Source organism: Erythrolamprus reginae, chromosome 1 (genome assembly GCF_031021105.1).
Source record: "Erythrolamprus reginae isolate rEryReg1 chromosome 1, rEryReg1.hap1, whole genome shotgun sequence".
Taxonomy (NCBI): Eukaryota; Metazoa; Chordata; class Lepidosauria; order Squamata; family Dipsadidae; genus Erythrolamprus; species Erythrolamprus reginae.
The window spans coordinates 16,881,930-16,904,102 of record NC_091950.1 but is presented as its reverse complement, the minus strand read 5'-3'; the positions used below and the strand labels follow the sequence as shown (position 1 = coordinate 16,904,102).

General features: G+C 40.4%; 1 protein-coding gene across 2 annotated transcripts in view; it reads right to left on the bottom strand.

Annotated features, from left to right (window-relative positions):
* Positions 1–22,173, bottom strand: part of TJP3 (tight junction protein 3) — a 91,399-nt gene that overhangs the window by 13,822 nt on the left and 55,404 nt on the right. For both annotated transcript variants that reach the window (XM_070745593.1, XM_070745585.1), the window contains exons 6-14: positions 19,491–19,594; positions 13,569–13,731; positions 10,986–11,076; positions 9,133–9,197; positions 6,274–6,349; positions 6,038–6,194; positions 4,097–4,205; positions 1,855–2,074; positions 425–624 (exon numbers count right to left, since the gene is read on the bottom strand). In XM_070745593.1, coding sequence (XP_070601694.1) covers positions 425–624; positions 1,855–2,074; positions 4,097–4,205; positions 6,038–6,194; positions 6,274–6,349; positions 9,133–9,197; positions 10,986–11,076; positions 13,569–13,731; positions 19,491–19,594 — 1,185 coding nt within the window. The remainder of the gene's footprint in view (positions 1–424; positions 625–1,854; positions 2,075–4,096; positions 4,206–6,037; positions 6,195–6,273; positions 6,350–9,132; positions 9,198–10,985; positions 11,077–13,568; positions 13,732–19,490; positions 19,595–22,173) is intronic.

Sequence of the window (22,173 nt, the reverse complement as noted above, 5' to 3'; positions counted from 1 at the left end):
TTTTCTCACGTTGCCTTTGATCTTTCCCCCAACTAACTTCAGATTGTGTCCCCTTGTTCTTGTGTTCCTATTAAAAACACTTCCCTCCTGGACCTTATTTAACCCTTTAACATATTTCAATGTTTCGATCATGTCTCCTCTTTTCCTTCTGTCCTCCAGACTATTATTATTATTATTATTATTATTATTATTATTATTATTATTATACCAGAACTACTAGCACACTGACAAAAAAATATTACACAACCAGCATTGACGACTGTAAAAGCTTTTGAGGGCACAGATAGGCCAGAATAATGAATTAAGGAACATGAAAGAACTTTATTTGTATTACTAATCCTTCAAGAATTCATTGAGGGAAATTCATTTGGCACCCAGTGCCAAAGAAGAATGCCTTCCTCCTCCGCTACTAACAAGCACTTACCTTCCTTGAGTACCACCTTCTCGTAAGGTGGGTAGTGGCCCTGCTTGGTGAGGGTTGAAAGGTCTTCCCGGCTTTTGCGCAGCATCCGTTTGGCTCCACGTAAACCTCGTAGTTTCCAGAACTCTGCTCGAGCCCCTAAAGCACTGGGGGTCTTGGACGTCGCTTTGAGAACTGATTCCAGACTGGCGAACTGCTCTGCCCTGAGATAAAAAAAAGGCCAGGATCCAAAACAAGGATGTATTGGTTAAAAGTACGCAACTGGCTATAACAGATCACAGGTACAACTATAGAATGAATGAATGAATGAATGAATGAATGAATGAATGAATGATGAATGAATGATGAATGAATGATGAATGAATGATGAATGAATGAATGAATGATGAATGAATGAATGAATGATGAATGAATGAATGATGAATGAATGAATGAATGAATGATGAATGAATGAATGAATGAATGATGAATGAATGAATGAATGAATGAATGATGAATGAATGAATGAATGAATGAATGATGAATGAATGAATGAATGATGAATGAATGAATGAATGATGAATGAATGAATGAATGAATGATGAATGAATGATGAATGAATGATGAATGAATGAATTTGTTTCTATATATGTTTGTTTGTTGATTGATTGAAATCAATATAAAAAATATTAAATATTTGATATTACATATTACAACGGCTGCAAGACTCGCGTTTGCTCAATGTTGGAAAATTCCCCAATTACCTATGGAAAATTTAATAATCAAGAGAACTTAAGATTGCGCAGAAACGGACAAATTAACTATTGAACTAAGAGGACAAAAAAACTCAGAATATTACGGCATATGGGAAAGTTGGTATCGGAGGATCGATGAGAGAAACAAGAAAAAAAAAAGGAAAATGAAGCAAAGACATATAATATTGTTTGTTTATCTATCATCTATCTATCTATCTATCTATCTATCTATCTATCTATCTATCTATCTATCTATCTATCTATCTATCTATCTATCAGAACAGGATTAGGAGGATGAGAAGTAATAGAAGCCACCTTGTTCTCCCAATTAAAGCAGCTGGTTAAAACCAACCACGAAAGCTTAAAGCTTTGTTGGGAGAATACTTATGGTTGGGGGTCACCACACAACATAATAATAATTATAATAATTATAATAACAACAACAACAATAACAACAGAGTTGGAAGGGAGGTCTTCTAGTCCAATCCCTTGCTTAGGAGGGAAACCCTACACATGAGGAACTGTATTAAGGCGTCAGAATTGAGAGGGACATTGGAGGTCATCTGATTGAACTCCTTGCTCAAGCAGGAGACCCTGGTCTATGCCACTTCAGACAAATGACTGTCTGATCTCTTTTTAAAAAATCTTTTTAAAAAGTCGACAATCTTCCCCTGCAGAAAACGGAGGATACGTTTCTACCTGCTCCGGTTAGGGATAATGCCCTTGTCCAGCTCTTGAAATTCCTTTCCCATCCGCAGAGCCAGCCAGCTTCCTATTTTGCCCCGGTACATTGTGTCGACGACATGGAAGACTTCTCCCCGCGTAAAGCTCAGGGCGGACGGCGTATCCTTCTCAAAATCAAAGTGGGTGCGGATGTAGAACGAGTCTCCCAAATTGGATTTGACCATCTTCTTGTAAACTAGGGAGAAGAGACAATGATAATGATAATAATAAAATGCTTTTGCTGAATTTTTTAAATTAAGGGAGACTAGGATAGAACTATTTTGGCCTTGTTCTGGCCTCATCAGCTAGCCATACCCTTACTGGGATTTGATCCGGCAGCTTCTGCCTTGTAAGGCAGAGAATTAACCTCTAGGCCACCAGATCTGATCCCTTCAGCTTTGTACCAGGGAGGGGCTATATGTTCTTTCTGTTGGATCACCCTGGTATATTGAAGGAACGTCACAGCTCCTTTTTTGCCTCAAGGCCCAACCCAGGGCCATTTCAAGACAGTTAATTTATTCGTAGCCAACAAACTATGTTCTGTATGTATCACATGTATCACAACCACAACCACAACAGAGTTGGAAGGGACCTTGGAGGTCTTCTAGTCCAACCCCCTGCTTAGGCAGGAAACCCTACACTACTTCAGACAGATGGTTATCCAACATCTTCTTAAATACCTCCAGTGTTGGAGCATTCACAACTTCTGGAGGCAAGCAGTTCCACTGATCAATTGTTCTAACAATCAGGAAATTTCTCCTTAGTTCTAAGTTGCTTCTCTCCTTGTTTAGTTTCCACCCATTGCTTCTTGTTCTACCCTCAGGTGCTTTGGAGAATAGCTTGACTCCTTCTTCTTTGTGGCAAATCCTGAGATATTGGAACACTGCTATTTGATAGCTTATTAGTAACCTTGACTATCACTGAGTGTTGTATCTTTTTATTCTTGATGAATCTATTTTATCCTCCTTGTGTACACTGAGAGCATATGCAACAAAGACAATTCCTTGTGTGTCCAATCACACTTGGCCAATAAAGAATTCGATTCTATTTTTTTCAGAGTCACCACCTCCAATACTCACGGCATAAATTGCTTTTCTCTTTGATTAGTTTCCCTCTGTGGCTTCTTATCCTGCTTTCAGGTACTTTGGAGAATAGTTTAACCCCTTCTTCTTTATGAAAGCTCCTTAGATATAGGTTGGTTATGACCTATAAAGCCCTTCATGGCATCGGACCAGAATATCTCCGGGACCGCCTTCTGCCGCACGAATCCCAGCGACCAGTTAGGTCCCACAGAGTGGGCCTTCTCCGGGTCCCGTCAACTAAACAATGTCGTTTGGCGGGACCCAGGGGAAAAGCCTTCTCTGTGGCGGCCCCAGCCCTCTGGAACCAACTCCCCCCAGAGATTAGAATAGCCTCCACCTTCCTTGCCTTTCGTAAGCTCCTTAAAACCCACCTCTGCCGTCAGGCATGGGGGAACTGAGATATTCTTTTCCCCTAGGCTTCTACAATTTATGCATGGTATGTTTGTATGTGTGATTGGTTTTATAATAATGGTTTTTAGCTGTTTTAATATTGGATATTGTCACATGCTGTTTTTACCACTGTTGTTAGCCGCCCCGAGTCCACGCAGAGGGGTGGCATACAAATCCAATAAGTAAGTAAGTAAGTAAGTAAGTAAGTAAGTAAGTAAGTAAGTAAGTAAGTAAGTAAGTAAGTAAGTAAGTAAATAAATAAATAAGTAAATAAGTAAATAAGTAAATAAATATAAATAAATAAATAAATAAATATAAATAAATAAATAAATAAATAAATAATCTGGTATAATCATCACAGGCAGGAGTTGCAGGGGGGCCATTTCCTCCCCCCTCTTTTCTCAACAGCTAATTGGCACCCGTTCGCCTAGCTACCCAGCCTGAGATGGGGGGGGGCGACCCAGGAAGGACAGCGTGGGAAACGCAAAGCAAATTGTCACCCCAGAAAGTGACCCTGGTGAGGTTGTAAGTCGAGGACTTAACAGTTCACTTAAACGATGATGATCATTCAAGCCACTCCCCACCTGGTCACATGGCCGGCAAGCCACTCCTACCCAGTCACATGAATATCAAGCCACACCCACAAAATAAGCCACACCCACAGTGTAGCAGTAAAGATTTTGGCTGCCCATTACTGTAAAGGAGGGATATAAGATCTACAAGTGAGAGGTAAATAAATCACTTACTGTCCTGTTTGTTCTGAACGTGGAACGTCACTTCCTCCCCTGGGAGCAACTCCATCAAGTACTGCACAGCATCCTCGCGGGTCGAGTTCTGGAAGGGCTTCTCATTCACCTGCCAAGAGAAAGGGGCAAAAGGCCACCTCGTTTACCCATCTTTATTGATCTTAAAGTGATTATCTCTCACCTCTCACAGACCAATTAGATCACACAGGGTTGGCCTTCTCCGGGTCGCGTCAACCAAGCAGTGCAGGTTGGTGGGCCCCAAGGGCAACGCCTTGTCTGTGGCTGTCCCAGCCAATGTCCGTACTGCTCCCATCCTATTGTCCTTCCAAAAGGCCATGAAGACCTGGCTTTGCCGGCAGGCCTGGAGGCTTGAGTGTTAACACCTAGTCACGGCCGACAATTGAGTTATCGAAGCGTGGAACTCATTGCCGGACTCAATTGTGTCAACCCCTGACCCCCAACACTTCTCCCTTAGACTCTCCACGATTGACCTCTCCAGGTTCCTTAGAGGTCAGTAAGGGGCGTACACAAGTGCACTGGTGTGCCTTTCGTCCCCTGTCCAATTGTCTCTCCTTTATCTCATATATCATATATATTTTCTTTCTTTCATATATCCTCTCCTCTAAGTTCACTTTTACCCTTATATATATTACTACATGTCTATTTTTCTTCCTATGTATTTGTGTATTGGACAAATGAATGAATAAATAAATAAAACAAAACAAAATGATTCGTTTGAATCACACTCTGATTCAAAAGCAACCATGGGCATTTATTTATCTATAGGAGTAAGGCTGCTCCGTGGCCATGGGGAAGGGCAATATTTTACATCCTGGGCTTGTGATTGTTAACTATCTTTATCAATTGTATTTTGTGGGGAATTGCGGGATATGGGGGAAGGAGGGGATATTTATTAACATAGAAACATAGAAGACTGATGGCAGAAAAAGACCTCGTGGTCCATCTAGTCTGCCCTTATACTATTTCCTGTATTTTTATCTCAGGATGGATATATGTTTATCCCGGGCATCTTTAAATTCAGTTACTGTGGATTTACCAACCACGTCTGCTGGAAGTTTGTTCCAAGGATCTACTACTCTTTCAGTAAAATAATATTTTCTCACGTTGCTTTTGATCTCTCCCCCAACTAACTTCAGATTGTGTCCCCTTGTTCTTGTGTTCACTTTCCTATTAAAAACACTTCCCTCCTGGATCTTATTTAACCCTTTAACATATTTAAATATTTTGATCATGTCCCCCCTTTTCCTTCTGTCCTCCAGACTTGAGTTCATTAAGTCTTTCCTGATACGTTTTATGCTTAAGACCTTCCACCATTCTTGTAGCCCGTCTTTGGACCCGTTCAATTTTGTCAATATCTTTTTGCAGGTGAGGTCTCCAGAACTGAACACAGTATTCCAAATGTGGTCTCATTTATAAAAGACATTTGTCTTTTATAGAAACATAGAAACATGGAAGATTGACGGCAGAAAATGACCTCATGGCCCATCTAGTCTGCCTTTATACCATTTCCTGTGTTTTATCTTAGGATGGATCTATGTTTATCCCAGGCATGTTTAAATTCAGTTCCTGTGGATTTACCAACCACCGTCTGCTGGAAGTTTGTTCCAAGCATCTACTACTATTTACAGTAAATAATAATATTTTCTCACGTCGCTTCTAATCTTTTCCCCCAGCTAACCTCAGATTGTGCCCCCTTGTTCTTGTGTTCACTTTCCTATTTATGGCTAAGGCAGATCTAGAACTCAGAATTTCCTCACTTTTTAGCCTGGTGCGTTAACCATAAGACCAAACTGGCTCCCTACACATTCCTCCCATTACTTCTGGTTTCCTCATTTGGCGCCAGTGATCCCTCTGCACATCACCAAGATTCCAGACCCAGATCAGAGATGGTTCCTTAGTTGTTCCACACCAGTGAGATACCTGAAGGATCTGGTCGCCTTCTTGGATGCCTTGCAGCTCCGCCGGGCTGCCTTCCTGCACGCCGGAAACAAATATCCCGACGTCGTTCCCGCCCGTAAGACGGAGCCCGATGCTCTTGGCTTTGACGAAACGCACCACCTTCAAATCGGGGCTATACCTGCAAAGACGGAATACGGTTCAAATCCACACTCCCGATGCTGCCATGCTAAAAAGAGTCTGCCCCCTGGGAATCTTACCCCGAAATCCCATTGTTTGGCATAATGGAATTATTCCCTTGGAAATTGTATTCATTGGTGGTGGATTCCTCAGGATCTGGAAGGGGGTAAAAACAATCCATTATTTATCAAATGTGGATTTGACAAGAGGTAAGGGTTCTTAGTTAATAGGAAAATTTTTAAAAAAGGTAAGTAGGAATTACTATGGCCTGGATTTAAGAAGTTAGAGATATATACTTATCAGATGAAGGGAACATTGGCATTAAAATTAATTGGAAGATAATTTAATTATCTGGATGATGAAATTAGGAAAGGAGGCAGCATACGTTAAGCAACATATATCAAAGACCAGGATATGGATTTGTGAATTTGTATATGAAATTGTGTTTGAAAAGAAGACATATGTTTGAGCTGTATTGAAGATATATGAGGTTATAAGCATGTTTGTTTAGAAACATAGAAATATAGAAGACTGACGGCAGAAAAAGACCTCATGATCCATCTAGTCTGCCCTTATACTATTTCCTGTATTTTTACCTTAGGATGGATATATGTTTATCCCAGGCATATTTAAATTCAGTTACTGTGGATTTACCAACCACGTCTGCTGGAAGTTTGTTTCAAGGATCTACTCTTTGTTTCAAGGATTTTACTCTTTCATTAAAATAATATTTTCTCACGTTGCTTCTGATCTTTCCCCAACTAACCTCAGATTGTGCCCCCCTTGTTCTTGTGTTCACTTTCCTATTAAAAACACTTCCCTCCTGAACCTTATTTAACCCTTTAACATATTTAAATGTTTTGATCATGTACCCCCTTTCCCTTCTGTCCTCCAGATTATACAGATTGAGTTCATTAAGTCTTTCCTGATCAGTTTTATGCTTAAGACCTTCCACCATTCTTGTAGCCCGTCTTTGGACCCGTTCAGTTTTATCCATATCTTTTTGTAGGTGAGGTCTCCAGAACTGAAGACAGTATTCCAAATGAGATCTAACCAGCGCTCTATACAGCGGGATCACAATCTCCCTCTTCCTGCTTGTTATGCCTCTAGCTATGCAGCCAAGCATCCTACTTGCTTTTCCTACTGCCTGACCACACTGTTCAACCATTTTGAGACTGTCAGAAATCAATACCCCTAAATCCTTCTCTTCTGAAGTTTTGCTTTAAGAAGTTAGAGATATATACTTATCAGATGAAGGGAACATAATGTTAAAAGTAAGTGGTAGATGGTTTGATTATCCGGATGATGAAATTAGAAAAGAAGGCAGTATACGTTAAGAAACATATCAAAGACCAGGGTATGGATTTGTGAATATGTATATGAAATTGTGTTTGAAAAGAAGACATATGTTTGAGCTGTATTGAAGATATATGAAATTATAAGCATGTTTGTTTTGGTGAGAAAAAATTGAAAAAAAAATGGGGGAAAAAGTATTTATTCATCATATAGCACATTCACCTCACATTTCGATAAAATAGAATAGAATTCTTTATTGGCCAAGTGTGACTGGACACACAAGGAATTTATTTTGGTACATACGCTCTCAGATACAAAAAGATACAATTGAATTGTATTACATTTTAATTTGAGGTATAAAAATTGGAATCTCTGTAAGGTGTGAAAAATAATAAAAAATTTATACATTTGTCAAGAATCATGCGGTACAACAAGAGATAGAAAAACAAAAACAAAAGATATAGAAAATGTGAAATAAGAATTGTAAAATACAGGCAACCGTCAACTTCAAAGTTACCACGGCAATGAAAAAAGTGACCTGGGACCATTTTTCACATTTATCTCCGTTGCAGCATCCCCATGGTCGCATGAACATTTAGAACAGATTAGAATGTATAGAATAAACATAGAAACATAGAAGACTGACGGCAGAAAAAGACCTCATGGTCCATCTAGTCTGCCCTTATACTATTTTCTGTATTTTATCTTAGGATGGGTCTATGTTTATCCCAGGCATGTTTCAATTCAGTAACTGTGGATTTACCAACCACATCTGCTTGAAGTTTGTTCCAAGGATCTACTACTCTTTCAGTAAAATAATATTTTCTCATGTTGCTTTTGATCTTTCCCCCAACTAACTTCAGATTGTGTCCCCTTGTTCTTGTGTTCACTTTCCTATTAAAAACACTTCCCTCCTGGACCTTATTTAACCCTTTAACATATTTAAATGTTTCGATCATGTCCCCCCTTTTCCTTCTGTCCTCCAGACTATACAGATTGAGTTCATTAAGTCTTTCCTGATACGTTTTATGCTTAAGACATTCCACCATTCTTGTAGTCCGTCTTTGGACCCGTTCAATTTTGTCAATATCTTTTTGTAGGTGAGGTCTCCAGAACTGAACACAGTATTGCAAATGTGGTCTCACCAGCGCTCTATATGGCGGGATCACAATCTCCCTCTTCCTGCTTAATATATATAGAAAATAGAAAATAGAATAGAGTGGAATAAATAGAATAGAATAGAATTCTTTATTGGCTAAGTGTGACTGGACACAAACGGAATTTGTCTCTGGTGCAGATGCTCTTAGTACATAAAAGATCAAAAGCACCATGAGAAAATATTATTTTACTGAAAGAGTAGTAGATCCTTCGAACAAACTTCCAGCAGACGTGGTTGGCAAATCCACAGTAACTGAATTTAAACATGCCTGGGATAAACATATATCCATTGTAAGATAAAATACAGAAAATAGTATAAGGGCAGACTAGATGGACCATGTGGTCTTTTTCTGCCGTCAGTTTTCTATGTTTCTATAAAAGAAAAAGAGACATTTGTCAAGAATCATGAGGTTAAACACTTAATGATTGTCATAGGATACAAATAAGCAACCAGGAAACAATCAAGCTATGTTCAAGGCACTTACTAAGAACTGGGGGTGAAGGCAACTCATCCATTGCTGTCTCTTGTCTGCTGTAATCCCTGTTTGATCTGTCCAGGTGGGTGGGATGAGAGAAGAAGACAAAACCCCGAGTGAAAATTTGAGGGAAACAACCATATCTCAAAGCACTCAACTAAACAATGTCGGTTGGCGGGCCCCAGGGGAAGAGCCTTCTCTGTGGCGGCCCCGACTCTCTGGAACCAGTTAAACCTTAAAACCCACATTTGTCGTCAGGCATGGGGGAACTGAAATATCTCCCCTGGGCCTATACAATTTATGTATGGTATGCTTGTATGTATGTCTGCTTAATAATGGGTTTTTTTAAATATCTTAAATTGTAAATTATTAGATTTGTTATAAACTGTTTTTATTGTGTTGTGAGCCGCCCCGAGTCTACGGAGAGGGGCGGCATCCAAATCTAATAAACACAAACACACAAACTCCAGGGTGTCTTTTGCAATCGTTATTTCAATCAGAGGTCTTGGCAACTGTTAAGATTTGTGGACTTCAACTCCCAGAATTCCCCAGCCAGCTTCGAATTGAAGACTACAAATCTTAAAGTTGTCAAGGTGGGAGACTCTAATTTATAAGTTCAATTATGACTGGCTGGTTTGTTTCCGGTTTTTCGGCTTCATCGTTATGTATCAACACAAAGAACATTAGAGAATTGGAGCAGAATTAAATTCAAAATCAAATCCGTGAAATTAAACCCAACAAACGGCCCAGACAGCAAAATCACTATACAAGAGGGGAACAAATAAAAGAATACGTTTCATAAATCTAGGCCACTGACAATGAGAGCCAGAAACTTGAATACACAACAAGCTAAATGCATCACTCAACAGCTACTTACTGCCCAATTTCAAAGTTATGCTGAAGAGAGGGGAGGAAGGGAGGGATATATATACATTTTAATTTCAAGCATTCGTTAACTGATCAGTCAAAAATTGAGGACTGTCTGCAAAACATGCCTAGGTCTTGCCCTTCACTTTTCCATCACCCTGGTTATCCGTTTGCTCTTAATACTGTGGTGGGAGAATGTAAGTAATGTGGTAGCCTAGTGGTGAAAACTCTCGCCTCCCACTTGAAAGGTTGAGAGTTCAGTCCTAGGTAGTAGCAGATGTTTCTCTATCAGGGCACAAAGAAAAAAAAAATCTGCTATCCGTCCAGTAAATGCTCAGATTTACCCAGTTGTCTTAACTGTAACCAAAATTAAGGGATTACGGGGTCATAACTGTGGCTAGAGAACCCTGAATCTGCAGCTAAAAAAAGAGAGAGAGAGAGAACTTGATTCTATCCAACTTGAACATATTTCAAATCAACCTTTTTTACTGCAAGGGGCTCCATTTGAGAAGCAAAATAACCCTTTCCAATGCTATGATTTTATGCATAATTTATTTATAAAATTATAAAATTTATAAAATAATTTACAAAATTATAGATTTTATAATCTATAATTAAGCAATGCTCCTTTCAAGTTTACAACTGTTATTGATATCAGAGCCATGAAAGTTTTTTTTGGGAAAAAGCATGATTTTTTCAACATCCCAGCCCTGGAATTTTCTAGTACTCTTCATGCAACAGAGCCCAATCCAGGTTAGCTATTTTTAGATCAACCAGGTTATGCCACTTAGTTGGAATTGCTAGCTTTAAAATTGGACAATGGAAAAATGCCCTTACCAGGACTGTTAGAATTCAGTGGGCCACCAGATGGCAGCAAAGAGACCCTGAAATCTCTCATTCTAATTTTGTTATTTAACCTGGATTATTTTTGCAACCCAGCTATAGCATCTCTAATGAGAATGCCAACCAATTAAGCCTTACGGAGAGATTCTTACCGGAGAGAATCCCTTGTCGGAGACTGAGGAGAGTGTGGTGCGCTTTCCACAGGAGGGGGAGGCGAGATGTCTGAACCAAGATCAGATATATCTAAAAAAAACAAAACAGAAAAGTAACTAGAATTATACAAGACAGACACTTTGTTCCAATAAATATTCCTCTGCTTAGAAGCAAATGAATCTGATAAATTTGTAACAAGCAGAAAGTCCTCAAGTGATTTGTCTGGATGTTTTTACAAACCATGATTTAGGCTTACTATAAACCACCATGGCCATTCCAAAATGGCCACTACAAACCAGGGGTGGGTTCTAACTTACCTCGCTGCCGGTTGCAACGTTCCCTCTAATTTTTTTTCGGCATGGGCGGAAAAGTATAGTGTCTGAGTGGCAGTCCCTTTGGGACTGGGCGGCATAGAAGTATGTATGTATGTATGTATGTATGTATGTATGTATGTATGTATGTATGTATGTATGTATGTATGTATAAATCAATAAATAAATAAATAAATAAGAAAAAAATTCCCTTCTTTTTTATTAAAAGAAATTAATAATAAAAAACCAAAATCTATTACTATTATTACTATCTTCTCCTCTTTTTCCATCCCTGTCTCCTCCCCCCTTGTGTGTGTGTGTGTATGTGTGTGTGTGTGAACTCTTGAACCATTTCCAATAACAGGTGAGCTATTGGAAATGGTTCAAGAGTTCACACACACACACAAACGGCTGGGTTTTTTTCTCTCTGTTATTATTTGGGTGCTTTTTACCATATGCTTTAAATCAAGAGTCATTTCTCTCTCTTTCTCTTTCTCTCTCCCCCTCTTGCTCTCTCTCTTTCTCTCTCTCTTGTTTTCTTTCTCTCTTTCTATTGCTTTCTTTCTCTCTCACTCTTTCTTTCTATCTCTCTTGCTTTCTTTCTCTTCTCTCTCTTGCTATCTCTCTCCCCCCTTTTCTCTCTCTCTTTCTCACTTACTTTCTCTCTCTCTCTCTCTCTCTCTGTGTCAGCGAGGGGGCTGCGAGAGTGCTTTCTCCGAGCGCTTCGGGAACGCCTGCCCTGCCTCTACTGCAGCCCCCTTGCTGAAAGTCCAGGACAAAAGCGCTCCCAGCGAAGGGGCTGCAAGATGGGCGGGGCAGGCATTCCCGAAGCGCGCGGAGAAAACCCTCTCTCGCAGCCCCCTGGCTGGGAGTGTAGAAGTGGAGAAGGAGAAGCCGCAGCTACCGCCGCGGGAGAAGTCGCGCCCCAAGGCAGGAGGCAGAGGAGGAGGAGAGGGGGCGGATCAGGTGGGCAGGGGGCAGGGCCGAGAGGCCAGGGGTGCGAGGGGGCCGGAGGCACCATGGGGAGGCAGAGGCGGCAGCGGCTCCCTTCCCTTCTATTGCCGGCGCCTCCCCGCCTCCGCCCCCCCCCCATGGGCTGGCAGGGGGATGGGGAGCGCACGCCCGTGGAAAAGGGTGCACGGGGGGTATTTTGGGGCGCGTGCGTGCGCACATGCGCAGCTTACGGGGAACGCTGGCCGGTTCACTTCCTCTGGCACCTCATGGGCATATGCGCACCAAGCATGTATGCACATGCACAGTGGCAAAAGATCATACCCCCAAAAAAGCCAAAAATAAGATGGCAACTGCAGGCAGTTCTAGGTTGAATCTCTCCTTGTTCAGTTTCCATCCGTTATTCCTTGTCTGGCCTTTGGGTGGTTTGGGAAATAGTTTGACCCCCCTCCTCTCTGTGTCAACCCCTCAAATATTGGAAGAGTGCTATAATGCGGGGGCGGATTGCCATTACTGCTGTTACTCGTGCGCTGCATGTGAAGCTTTGGTACCCTTGTGTGTGTGTGCGTTGCAGTGTGATTTTGCTTCTGCGCATGCGCAGGAAGTAAAAACACACTGAAATCTCGCAAGAGAACGTGTACTCGAGATTTCAGCGATATTTTGCCTCTGCACATACACGAAAGCAAAAAATCACAGAAATTTCATTCACACATGAGATTTTGCTTCTGTGCATGCACACGAAGCAAAAATACACTGGGACGCACACACACGCAAGCTGCACATGCAGCACACTGTTTACTAGCGGTGCCCCATCCTCTACTGTACCTGTAGCAATCTGTAGTATTCCTTGTGAAGATCAAAAGTCATATGGACGGGCATGCCCAGATATGCCGGAAACCGCACGTGGAATATTTATTTATTAGTTCCCATTATGCTGTTAGCATAAGTTAGCATGAGTTTTGTTCAGGCTTTGCAATTACAGACTTCTGGTAGGCCTGGGAGGTTCATGTTCATGTTCTCAGAAACAGACATGAATGAGATCATGAGAAAAGATGGGAGTTCTGACTGGCACCATTAAGCACATTCTTTTATCTAGCTTCTCACAACATGTATCGCTATAACTGCAGCCTTATCTATGATGTTGGCAGGCTCATGAATTACAACATCATGAAGAACTGTGCATGTCTATTAGATGCATTAGGTCATAGAAAACAGATGTCTTTTTTATAGTGTGGTGACCAAAACTGGATGCGGTACACTTCCCTCCCCCCCCATCCCCTTTCCCACCCTGTTTTTCCCCCCCAGAGTCTCCCCACTCACCGTCCAGATGGGAACTTTCTGTATCGCTGTCTCTCACTTGGGGGATGTTGACCAAGAACTGGCTGTTATCCCGCAAAACAAGTAAGGTCAGTTTCCCTTCCGACTGTTCGATCAGCTGCCGCGTCTCTTCCAAAGACATGTTCTTGCTGACAACACCGTTAATCTAGAAGAAATAACAACAACAACAGAGTTGGAAGGGACCTTGGAGGTCTTCTAGTCCAACCCCCTGCTTAGGCAGGAAACCCTAGAGTACTTCAGACAAATGGTTATCCAACATCTTCTTCAAAACTTCCAGTGTTGGAGCATTCACAACTTCTAGAGGCAAGCTGTTCCACTGATTAATTGTTCTAAATGTCAGGAAATGTCTCCTTGGTTCTAAGTTACTTCTCTCCTTGTTTAGTTTCCACCCATTGCTTCTTGTCTTGCCCTCAGGTAAATGAAGACAGGAGTCAGGCCAAGCAGCTCAAAACCTCACCCCCACTTTATTTTGAGAGCAAGGTGATTAGAATAATCACGAACTGGGAGAGCCCGTGGTAACAAGGTCAGCCAATGAATAGGCATGGCAGCTAAATCAGCCAATGGGAGCTAACCACTTCTGAGTCTGTGCAGAGAATCGAAACTGAAAACCTAAGCTTAAGGCTCGGCGTGGCTCAGTCCACTCTGTTCTCTGTCCATTCTGTACTCTCTCTGAACTGAAAGCTTATCTGCTGCTGGAAATGAAATTGCTTGCAACTTTTTAATTTTTTTAAACTTTTTAAACTTTTTAAACTTTTAAACTTTTTTAACTTTTTTAACTTTTTAACTTTTTAAAACTTTTTAAAACTTTTAAAACTTTTAAAACTTTTAAAACTTTTAAAACTTTTTAAAAATAATAGACTGGTGGCATTATGCCCAGATTCGATCTAGATACCAGAAGGATAAAACTCTTTATATTTTTAATAAAAGTAAGAATCTTTTAAGCAATCTAATTACTACTAATCCAATAAAAATGATAGGGAAAATATATAAATTTCTCATTGCTTATAAAAATATAGAGTTGACTTTAAAAGATACTATGATAAGATGGTGCAGAAATATTGGCAAGGAAATAGACATAGACACATGGGAGAAAGTTTGGATTAATAACTGGAAAATGACCAAATCAGTTTCATTAAAAGAAAACCAAATCAAAATGTTCTACAGATGGCATCTCCCACCAAATAGGATAGCAAAAATGTTTCCCAAAACATCCCCATTATGCTGGAAATGTAAGAAGGATATAGGAACCTATTACCATCAATGGTGGACATGTGGTAAAGCTAAAATATATTGGAAGATGATTGAGAAAATATTAAAAGAAATAGTAAAGCAAGATATAGATAATACCCCGGAATTTTACTTATTAGGAGTTACCAATCAGACTTACAAGAAAGAAATTCTTTACTTAATTATACACATATTAACTGCGGCTAGAATAATATATGCGCAAAATTGGAAGGGGGAGGAAATCCCCAAGGAAGAAGAAGTTATAGCTAAAATACTAGATTGCGCTGAAATGGACATGATGACAAGAAGATTAAATGATCAAGAAGATACTAAATTTTATGAAACATGGAGCAATGTTTATAAATGGATAGATAAGAAAAAATAAGATATATACATTTATTTTTAGTTAATTTTTTGTATTTGTTTTTACCTAGGTGATAACAATATTAATACTAGTTTAAACGCATTTTTTGATGATTATGATATAGTAGTTTATGTATAAGTAACATATTAAGAATTTTGGTCTATATATGTATAGTAGTTGAAATTAGCTTAAACGTTTTGTTTGATGAATATGGTATCTTAGTATAGTAGCTAAGATTACATTAAAGGTATTTTTTGATGACTATGCTATATTACATATTAAGAATTTTACCTAATATTTACATTGTACTTAAGATTTGTAAAACCTTAACCCAAAATTACTAGACCTTTTAACATTTAACATATATTCAATTATGTATTCTTTTTCTGTACTTGAATGTATACTTTCAAAAGAAGCGGGGGAAATACACCTCCACTTTATGTTTAATGTTTGTATGTGTGTCTGTTTATTTTATGAAAATTAATAAAAAAAATTGGGGGGGAAAATAAACTTTTTAAACTTTAACAATTTTTAACTTTTAAAACTTAAAACTTTTAAAACTTTTAATTTTTAAAAAAAATATATATTTATTTTTTTACTTAATTATTTATTTATTTGTCAAACATGCATAGGATAGTAATAGTTTATATAAGCATAAGTAAAAAGTAACGATAAAAGAGGACAATAGGACAGTAGGACAGGGACGGTAGGCACAATGCTGCGCTTATGCATGTCCTTTACAGACCTCTTAGAAACGGGCAGAGGTCGACTGTAAAGTTTTTGGGGTTTGGGGAAGAAACCACAGAGTCAGGTGTAGTGTCTTCCAGGCATTGATCACTCTATTGCTGAAGTCGTATTTTCTGCAGTCGAGTTTGGAGCGGTTTATATTTATTTTGAATCTATTACGTGCTCATGTACTGTATTGCTGCAGGTGAAAGTGAAGTACTGTAATCATTAACAAGAAGAACATTTTGGTATATGATTTTATGAACTACATTTTGCTACTTTTGCTACATTTCGCTACAACTTTTTCCAAATGTTTGTACTTCCAAAAGAAAAACTGCTGGTTTCAATTGTATTCTAATCTTTTAAAGTTTTCTTGAATTAGATATATATTTCGGTCCAAAATTTTGTGGCTGATTTGCATGTCTACTAAGGATGATAAAATTGTTCACATTTTCAAATACCTTTATAAATTCTAGAAAGCTTTTCCAGTGACATTTATCAACAATACATCATTTTATTAAAATTCTCTTTAACGTTATAAATCTTAAATTTTGATCCTTTCAACTATGTATTCTCCTACTGTTGCATTTGTATAGCTGGAACCAACTCCCCCCAGAGATTAGAATTGCCCCCACCCTCCTTGCCTTTCGTAAGCTACTTAAAACCCACCTCTGCCGTCAGGCATGGGGGAACTGAGATACCCTTTCCCCCTAGGCCTTTACAATTTTATGCATGGTATGGCTGTATGTATGTTTGGTTTTTATAATAATGGGTTTTTAATCGTTCTTAGTATTGGATTATTATTGTATGCTGTCTTGTTATTGCTGTTAGCCGCCCCGAGTCTCCGAAGAGGGGTGGCATATAAATTCAATAAATAAATAAATAAATTGAAGAAATAATCTACTTGTGGTATCGTACATATCTAAATTATTATGTTTATAAAGAAGTTAATGAATCCACTTGAATCAGTCCTCTGTGTATGCTTCTTCTTGGAAACTGATTTTTATGCAACAAACTCTATTAAAGATGCTAATGAGCCACAGTGGCACAGTGCTCAGAATGTACTCTTGCAGGCTAACTCTGCCCATTGCCAGCAGTTCGATGCTGACCGGCTCAAAGTTGACTCAGCTTTCCATCCTTCCAAGGTCGGTAACATGAGGATCGAGATTGTTAAGGGCCTCTGGAACCGCCTCCGGAACCGCCTACTACCGCACGAATCCCAGCGGCCGATAAGGTCCCACAGAGTTGGCCTTCTCTGGGTCCTGTCGACTAAACAATGTCATTTGGCGGGCCCCAGGGGAAGAGCCTTCTCCGTGGCGGCCCCGACCCTCTGGAATCAACTTCCCCATGAGATTAGAACTGCCCCCACCCTCCTTGTCTTTCGTAAATTACTCAAGACTCACTTATACCGCCTGGCATGGGGGAGTTGAGACACCTTTCCCCCCCAGGCTTCTTTATATTTTGTTTCATGTTTGGTATGAATGTGCTGTTTGGTTTTTAAATATATGATAGGGTTTTATATGCTTCTTTTAATATTAGATTTGTTTTGCTATAATATTGTTTTTATTGTTGTGAGCCGCCCCGAGTCTTCAGAGAGGGGTGGCATACAAATCTAATTAATAATAATAATAATAATAATAATAATAATAATAATAATAATAATAATAGGATGACTTTATAAAATGGCTAGTTTTAGTGTTGTGAAACACTGCGAAGCGGCATATAAATCTAAGTGCTCTTGCTAAGCAATTTTGTGTGGAGCAGCATGGAAGAGGAGCTATATAAATAAGGATGGGGTGGGGGAGGAATCCAATGAAGGCTACAAGTGGCCGACCTTAACTCAACATCTTCTGCAACTCATTGTTTTCTAAATTTTTACCATATGCTCACTTGCAAATAAAGAGGAAGAGGAGAAGGAGATGTTGGCTGGGGAATTCTGGGAGTTGAAGTCCACAAGTCTTAGAATTGCCAAGTTTGGACACATCTGATATATCGAATGCTCTTGTCTCTTATTTAATAAGAGCCGAGGTGGCGCAGCAGGTGGAGTTTAGTACTGCAGGCCGCTAAAGCGGACTGTAGATCTGAAGGTCAGCAGTTCAAATCTCATCACCGGCTCAAGTTTGACTCAGCCTTCCATCCTTCCGAGGTGGGTAAAATGATGACCCGGATTGTGGGGGCAATAGGCTGGCTCTGTGAAAAAGTGCTATAGCTAACATGTTGTAAGCCGCCCTGAGTCTAAGCAGAATGGGCGGCATTAAAAAATTGAATAAATAATTAAATAAAATTAATGGAGAAGCAGAACTCCTGGTTTCTAAGGTGGCGCCTTCAGCACCGCACTAAATCATTTCTCGCATGGTCCCCACAGGTGGCTGGAAATTCCACCCAGGCAATTAAGGGAGTTGGCAAAAGTGCTATCACTCCTTCTCTTTTAATTATACAGTGTTCCCTCGATTTTCGCGGGTTCGAACTTCGCGAAAAGTCTATACCACGGTTTTTCAAAAATATTAATTAAAAAATACTTTGCGGTTTTTTTCCCTATACCACAATTTTTCCCACCCGATGACATCATATGTCATCGCCAAACTTTTGTCTGCCTTTAATAAATATTTTTTTTAATAAACTTTAATAAATAAACATGGTGAGTAATAATCTGAATGGTTGCTAAGGGAATGGAAAATTGTAATTTAGGGGTTTAAAGTGTTAAGGGAAGGCTTGTGATACTGTTCATAGCCAAAAATAGTGTATTTACTTCCGCATCTCTACTTCGCGGAAATTCGACTTTCACGGGCGGTCTCGGAACGCATCCCCCGCGAAAATCGAGGGAACACTGTTGTTGAATCCCTATGTAAATAGCTGTCTCTATGTAAAAAGCTGTCTCTGCTCTAAAATGGTTAAAAATAGAGGTCGCGCCTGATTGGCTAAGACGCTGACAGTTCTGTTTTGGCAGGAGCCTGAAATGTATATAAGGAGCGTCTTTTCTCTGTAAAACCAGACGCGTTCCAGCTGAATGTCACTTTCACTAAAGAGCTGAAATAAAGGAACCGTCAGTTTAGCCTGCTGTCTCCGGACTCTTCAACTGTATATGGTTATCTGTTTATTTCTTTATATTAATCATGGATGGGGGTCCCTTTTCCTGTCTCTAGGTAGCCCCTTAACGGTAATGCCTTGGTAAGGCCACACTTGGAATACGGCATCCAGTTTTGGTCGCAATGATGTAAAAAGGATGTTGAAACAGTGCAGAGAAGAGCAACAAAGATGATTAGGGGACAGCTCCTCAAATATTGGAACCCTGTTATCCTGTCTCCCCTGGTCCTTCTTTTCATTAAACTAGCCATGCCCAGATCCTGCAACTGTTCTTCATATGTTTTAGCCTCCAGTCCCCTAATCCTCTTTATCACTCTTCTCTGCACTCGGTCTCAATATCTTTTTAAAAAATCATGACGGCCATGTAACTTCTTAGGGACATTTGCTTTTTTTCAGTGTCATGACGGGAATCTTTCCTGAAAGATGGAAAGGATCACAGCACGATAAACAGGGATATCCAGACCACCAACTATTGTGATCATAGCAACCTGTTCAAAACTCACCTTGAGGATAAGGTCCCCTTCCTGCAGGGAATTATCCTTGGCTGCCAATCCTGTTTCAGTGATGTGTTTGATAAAAATCTGGCTTCCCAGCTTCAGTCCATATTCTTGGGGTTTTCAGGAAGGGAAATAAAATTTAGGCAGGTCAGTTAACAGAATGAACATTGTCCTGATTCATAAAGTCCTCTTATATTTATATTTTATTTTTATATTCTATTCTATTCATAGAAACATAGAAACATAGAAGACTGACGGCAGAAAAAGACCTCATGGTCCACCTAGTCTGCCCTTATACTATTTCCTGTATTTTATCTTAGGATGGATATATGTTTATCCCAGGCATGTTTAAATTCAGTTACTGTGGATTTACCAACCACGTCTGCTGGAAGTTTGTTCCAAGGATCTACTATTCTTTCAGTAAAATAATATTTTCTCACGTTGCCTTTGATCTTTCCCCCAACTAACTTCAGATTGTGTCCCCTTGTTCTTGGGTTCACTTTCCTATTAAAAAGACTTCCCTCCTGGACCTTATTTAACCCTTTAACGTATTTAAATGTTTCGATCATGTCCCCCCTTTTCCTTCTGTCCTCCAGACTATACAGATTGAGTTCATGAAGTCTTTCCTGATACGTTTTATGCTTAAGACCTTCCACCATTCTTGTAGCTCGTCTTTGGACCCGTTCAATTTTGTCCATATCTTTTTGTAGGTGAGTTCTCCAGAACTGAACACAGTACTCCAAATGTGTTCTCACCAGTGCTCTATATAAGGGGATCACAATCTCCCTCTTCCTGCTTGTTATACCTCTAGCTATGCAGCCAAGCATCCTACTTGCTTTTCCTACCGCCTACCTATTCTATTCTATTCTATTCTGTTCTATTCCATATTCTATTCTATTCTATTTATAGGACACCTAACTCCTTCCAGACTCTAGGAGGCATACAACAACAATAACAACAGAGTAAAAACATTGGTAAAAAGAATCCGAATACTAAATACACACTTGGACAAACTGAACTCGCAGAAGACCCTCTTTCAGTCAAAGATCTTGGAGTACTCATTTCCAATGACCTAAGTGCCAGAGCCCACTGCAAGAGCATTGCCAAAAAAGCACTAAGAGTCACAAACTTAATTCTATGCAGCTTCTTCTCTAGAAGCACTGATCTACTTAAACCAGAGCGTACAAAACATTTGTCAGACCAATTCTTGAATACAGCTCACCTGTATGGAATCCACACTGCATAACAGACATTAATACAATTGAAGGAGTCCAGAAATACTTCACAAGAAGAGTCCTCCACTCCTCCTCACACAAACAAATTATCTTACTCCTCCAGACTTTGATTACTATGTTTAGAAAATTTACAGCTACGCCGCCTCCGAACTGATTTAACTGTTGTTCATAAAACCATACATCACAATGTATTCCCTGTTAGCGACTACTTCACCTTTAACAACAACAACACAAGAGCACATAATAGATACAAACTAAATGTAAATCGCTTCAAACTAGACTGCAGAAAATACGATTTCAGCAATAGAGTGGTCAACACCTAGAATTCACTACTGGACTCTGTTGTTTCTTCCCCCAATCCCAAAATCTTCAAGCTGACATTATCTACAATAGACCTCTCCCCTTTTCTAAGAGGTCTGTAAGGGGCGTCCATAAGTGCACCATTGTGCCTACCGTTCCTGTCCTAATGTGTTTTTATCGTTTCTATCTCTACTTTATACTTGTACAGTACTCCCCCGTTTATTGCGTCCCCAACCATTGCGAACAGGGTACTTCGCTATTTTTCAACCCGGAAGTCAAAATACCATCTACGCATGCGTGCCCGGGGCACGCATGCGTAGATGGCAACCGGGAGATCAGCTGCTGGGCGGCTTCCCTGAGTCTTCCCCCTCTTGCTGGCGTCAGCGAGGAGTTTCCCCACCGCCCACGCAAACTCCTCGCTGCCGCCCGCCCTTCGCCCGCCCACGCCGTTCATTCTCGCCGCTTTTGAGCTGAGTCCGGAAGCGAATTCGCTCCCGGACTCAGCTCGAAAGCGCCGATAGCAAGCGGCAAGGAACGGCTTGTCTCGGCGCTTTTGAGCTGAGTCCGGGAGCGAATTCGCTCCCGGACTCAGCTCAAAAGCGCCGATAGCAAGCGGCAAGGAACGGCTTGTCTCGGCGCTTTCGAGCTGAGTCCGGGAGCGAATTCGCTCCCGGACTCAGCTCAAAAGCGCCGATAGCAAGCGGCAAGGAACGGCTTGTCTCGGCGCTTTCGAGCTGAGTCCGGGAGCGAATTCGCTCCCGGACTCAGCTCAAAAGCGCTGAGAGCCAGCGCCCCCCGGACCCCCAACCCAGGTTTGGGGGGCTGCTAGGAAGCCCTCCATGCCGGCGGCAAACAGCCGCGCCGCCCCCAATCTTCGGCTCCTCGCTAGCGCTGTGGGAGTAAAAACACCATCTGCACATGCGCAGATGGTGTTTTTACTTCCGCAGCGCTACTTCGCGAAAACCCGCTCGTTGCGGGGGGTCCTGGAACGGAACCCTCGCAACGAGCGGGGGATCACTGTATTATGTTAAACATACTACAATACAATACTATATTTGTATGACAAATTAATTAAATAGATAGATAGATAGATAGATAGATAGATAGATAGATAGATGATAGATAGATAGATAGATAGATAGATAGATAGATAG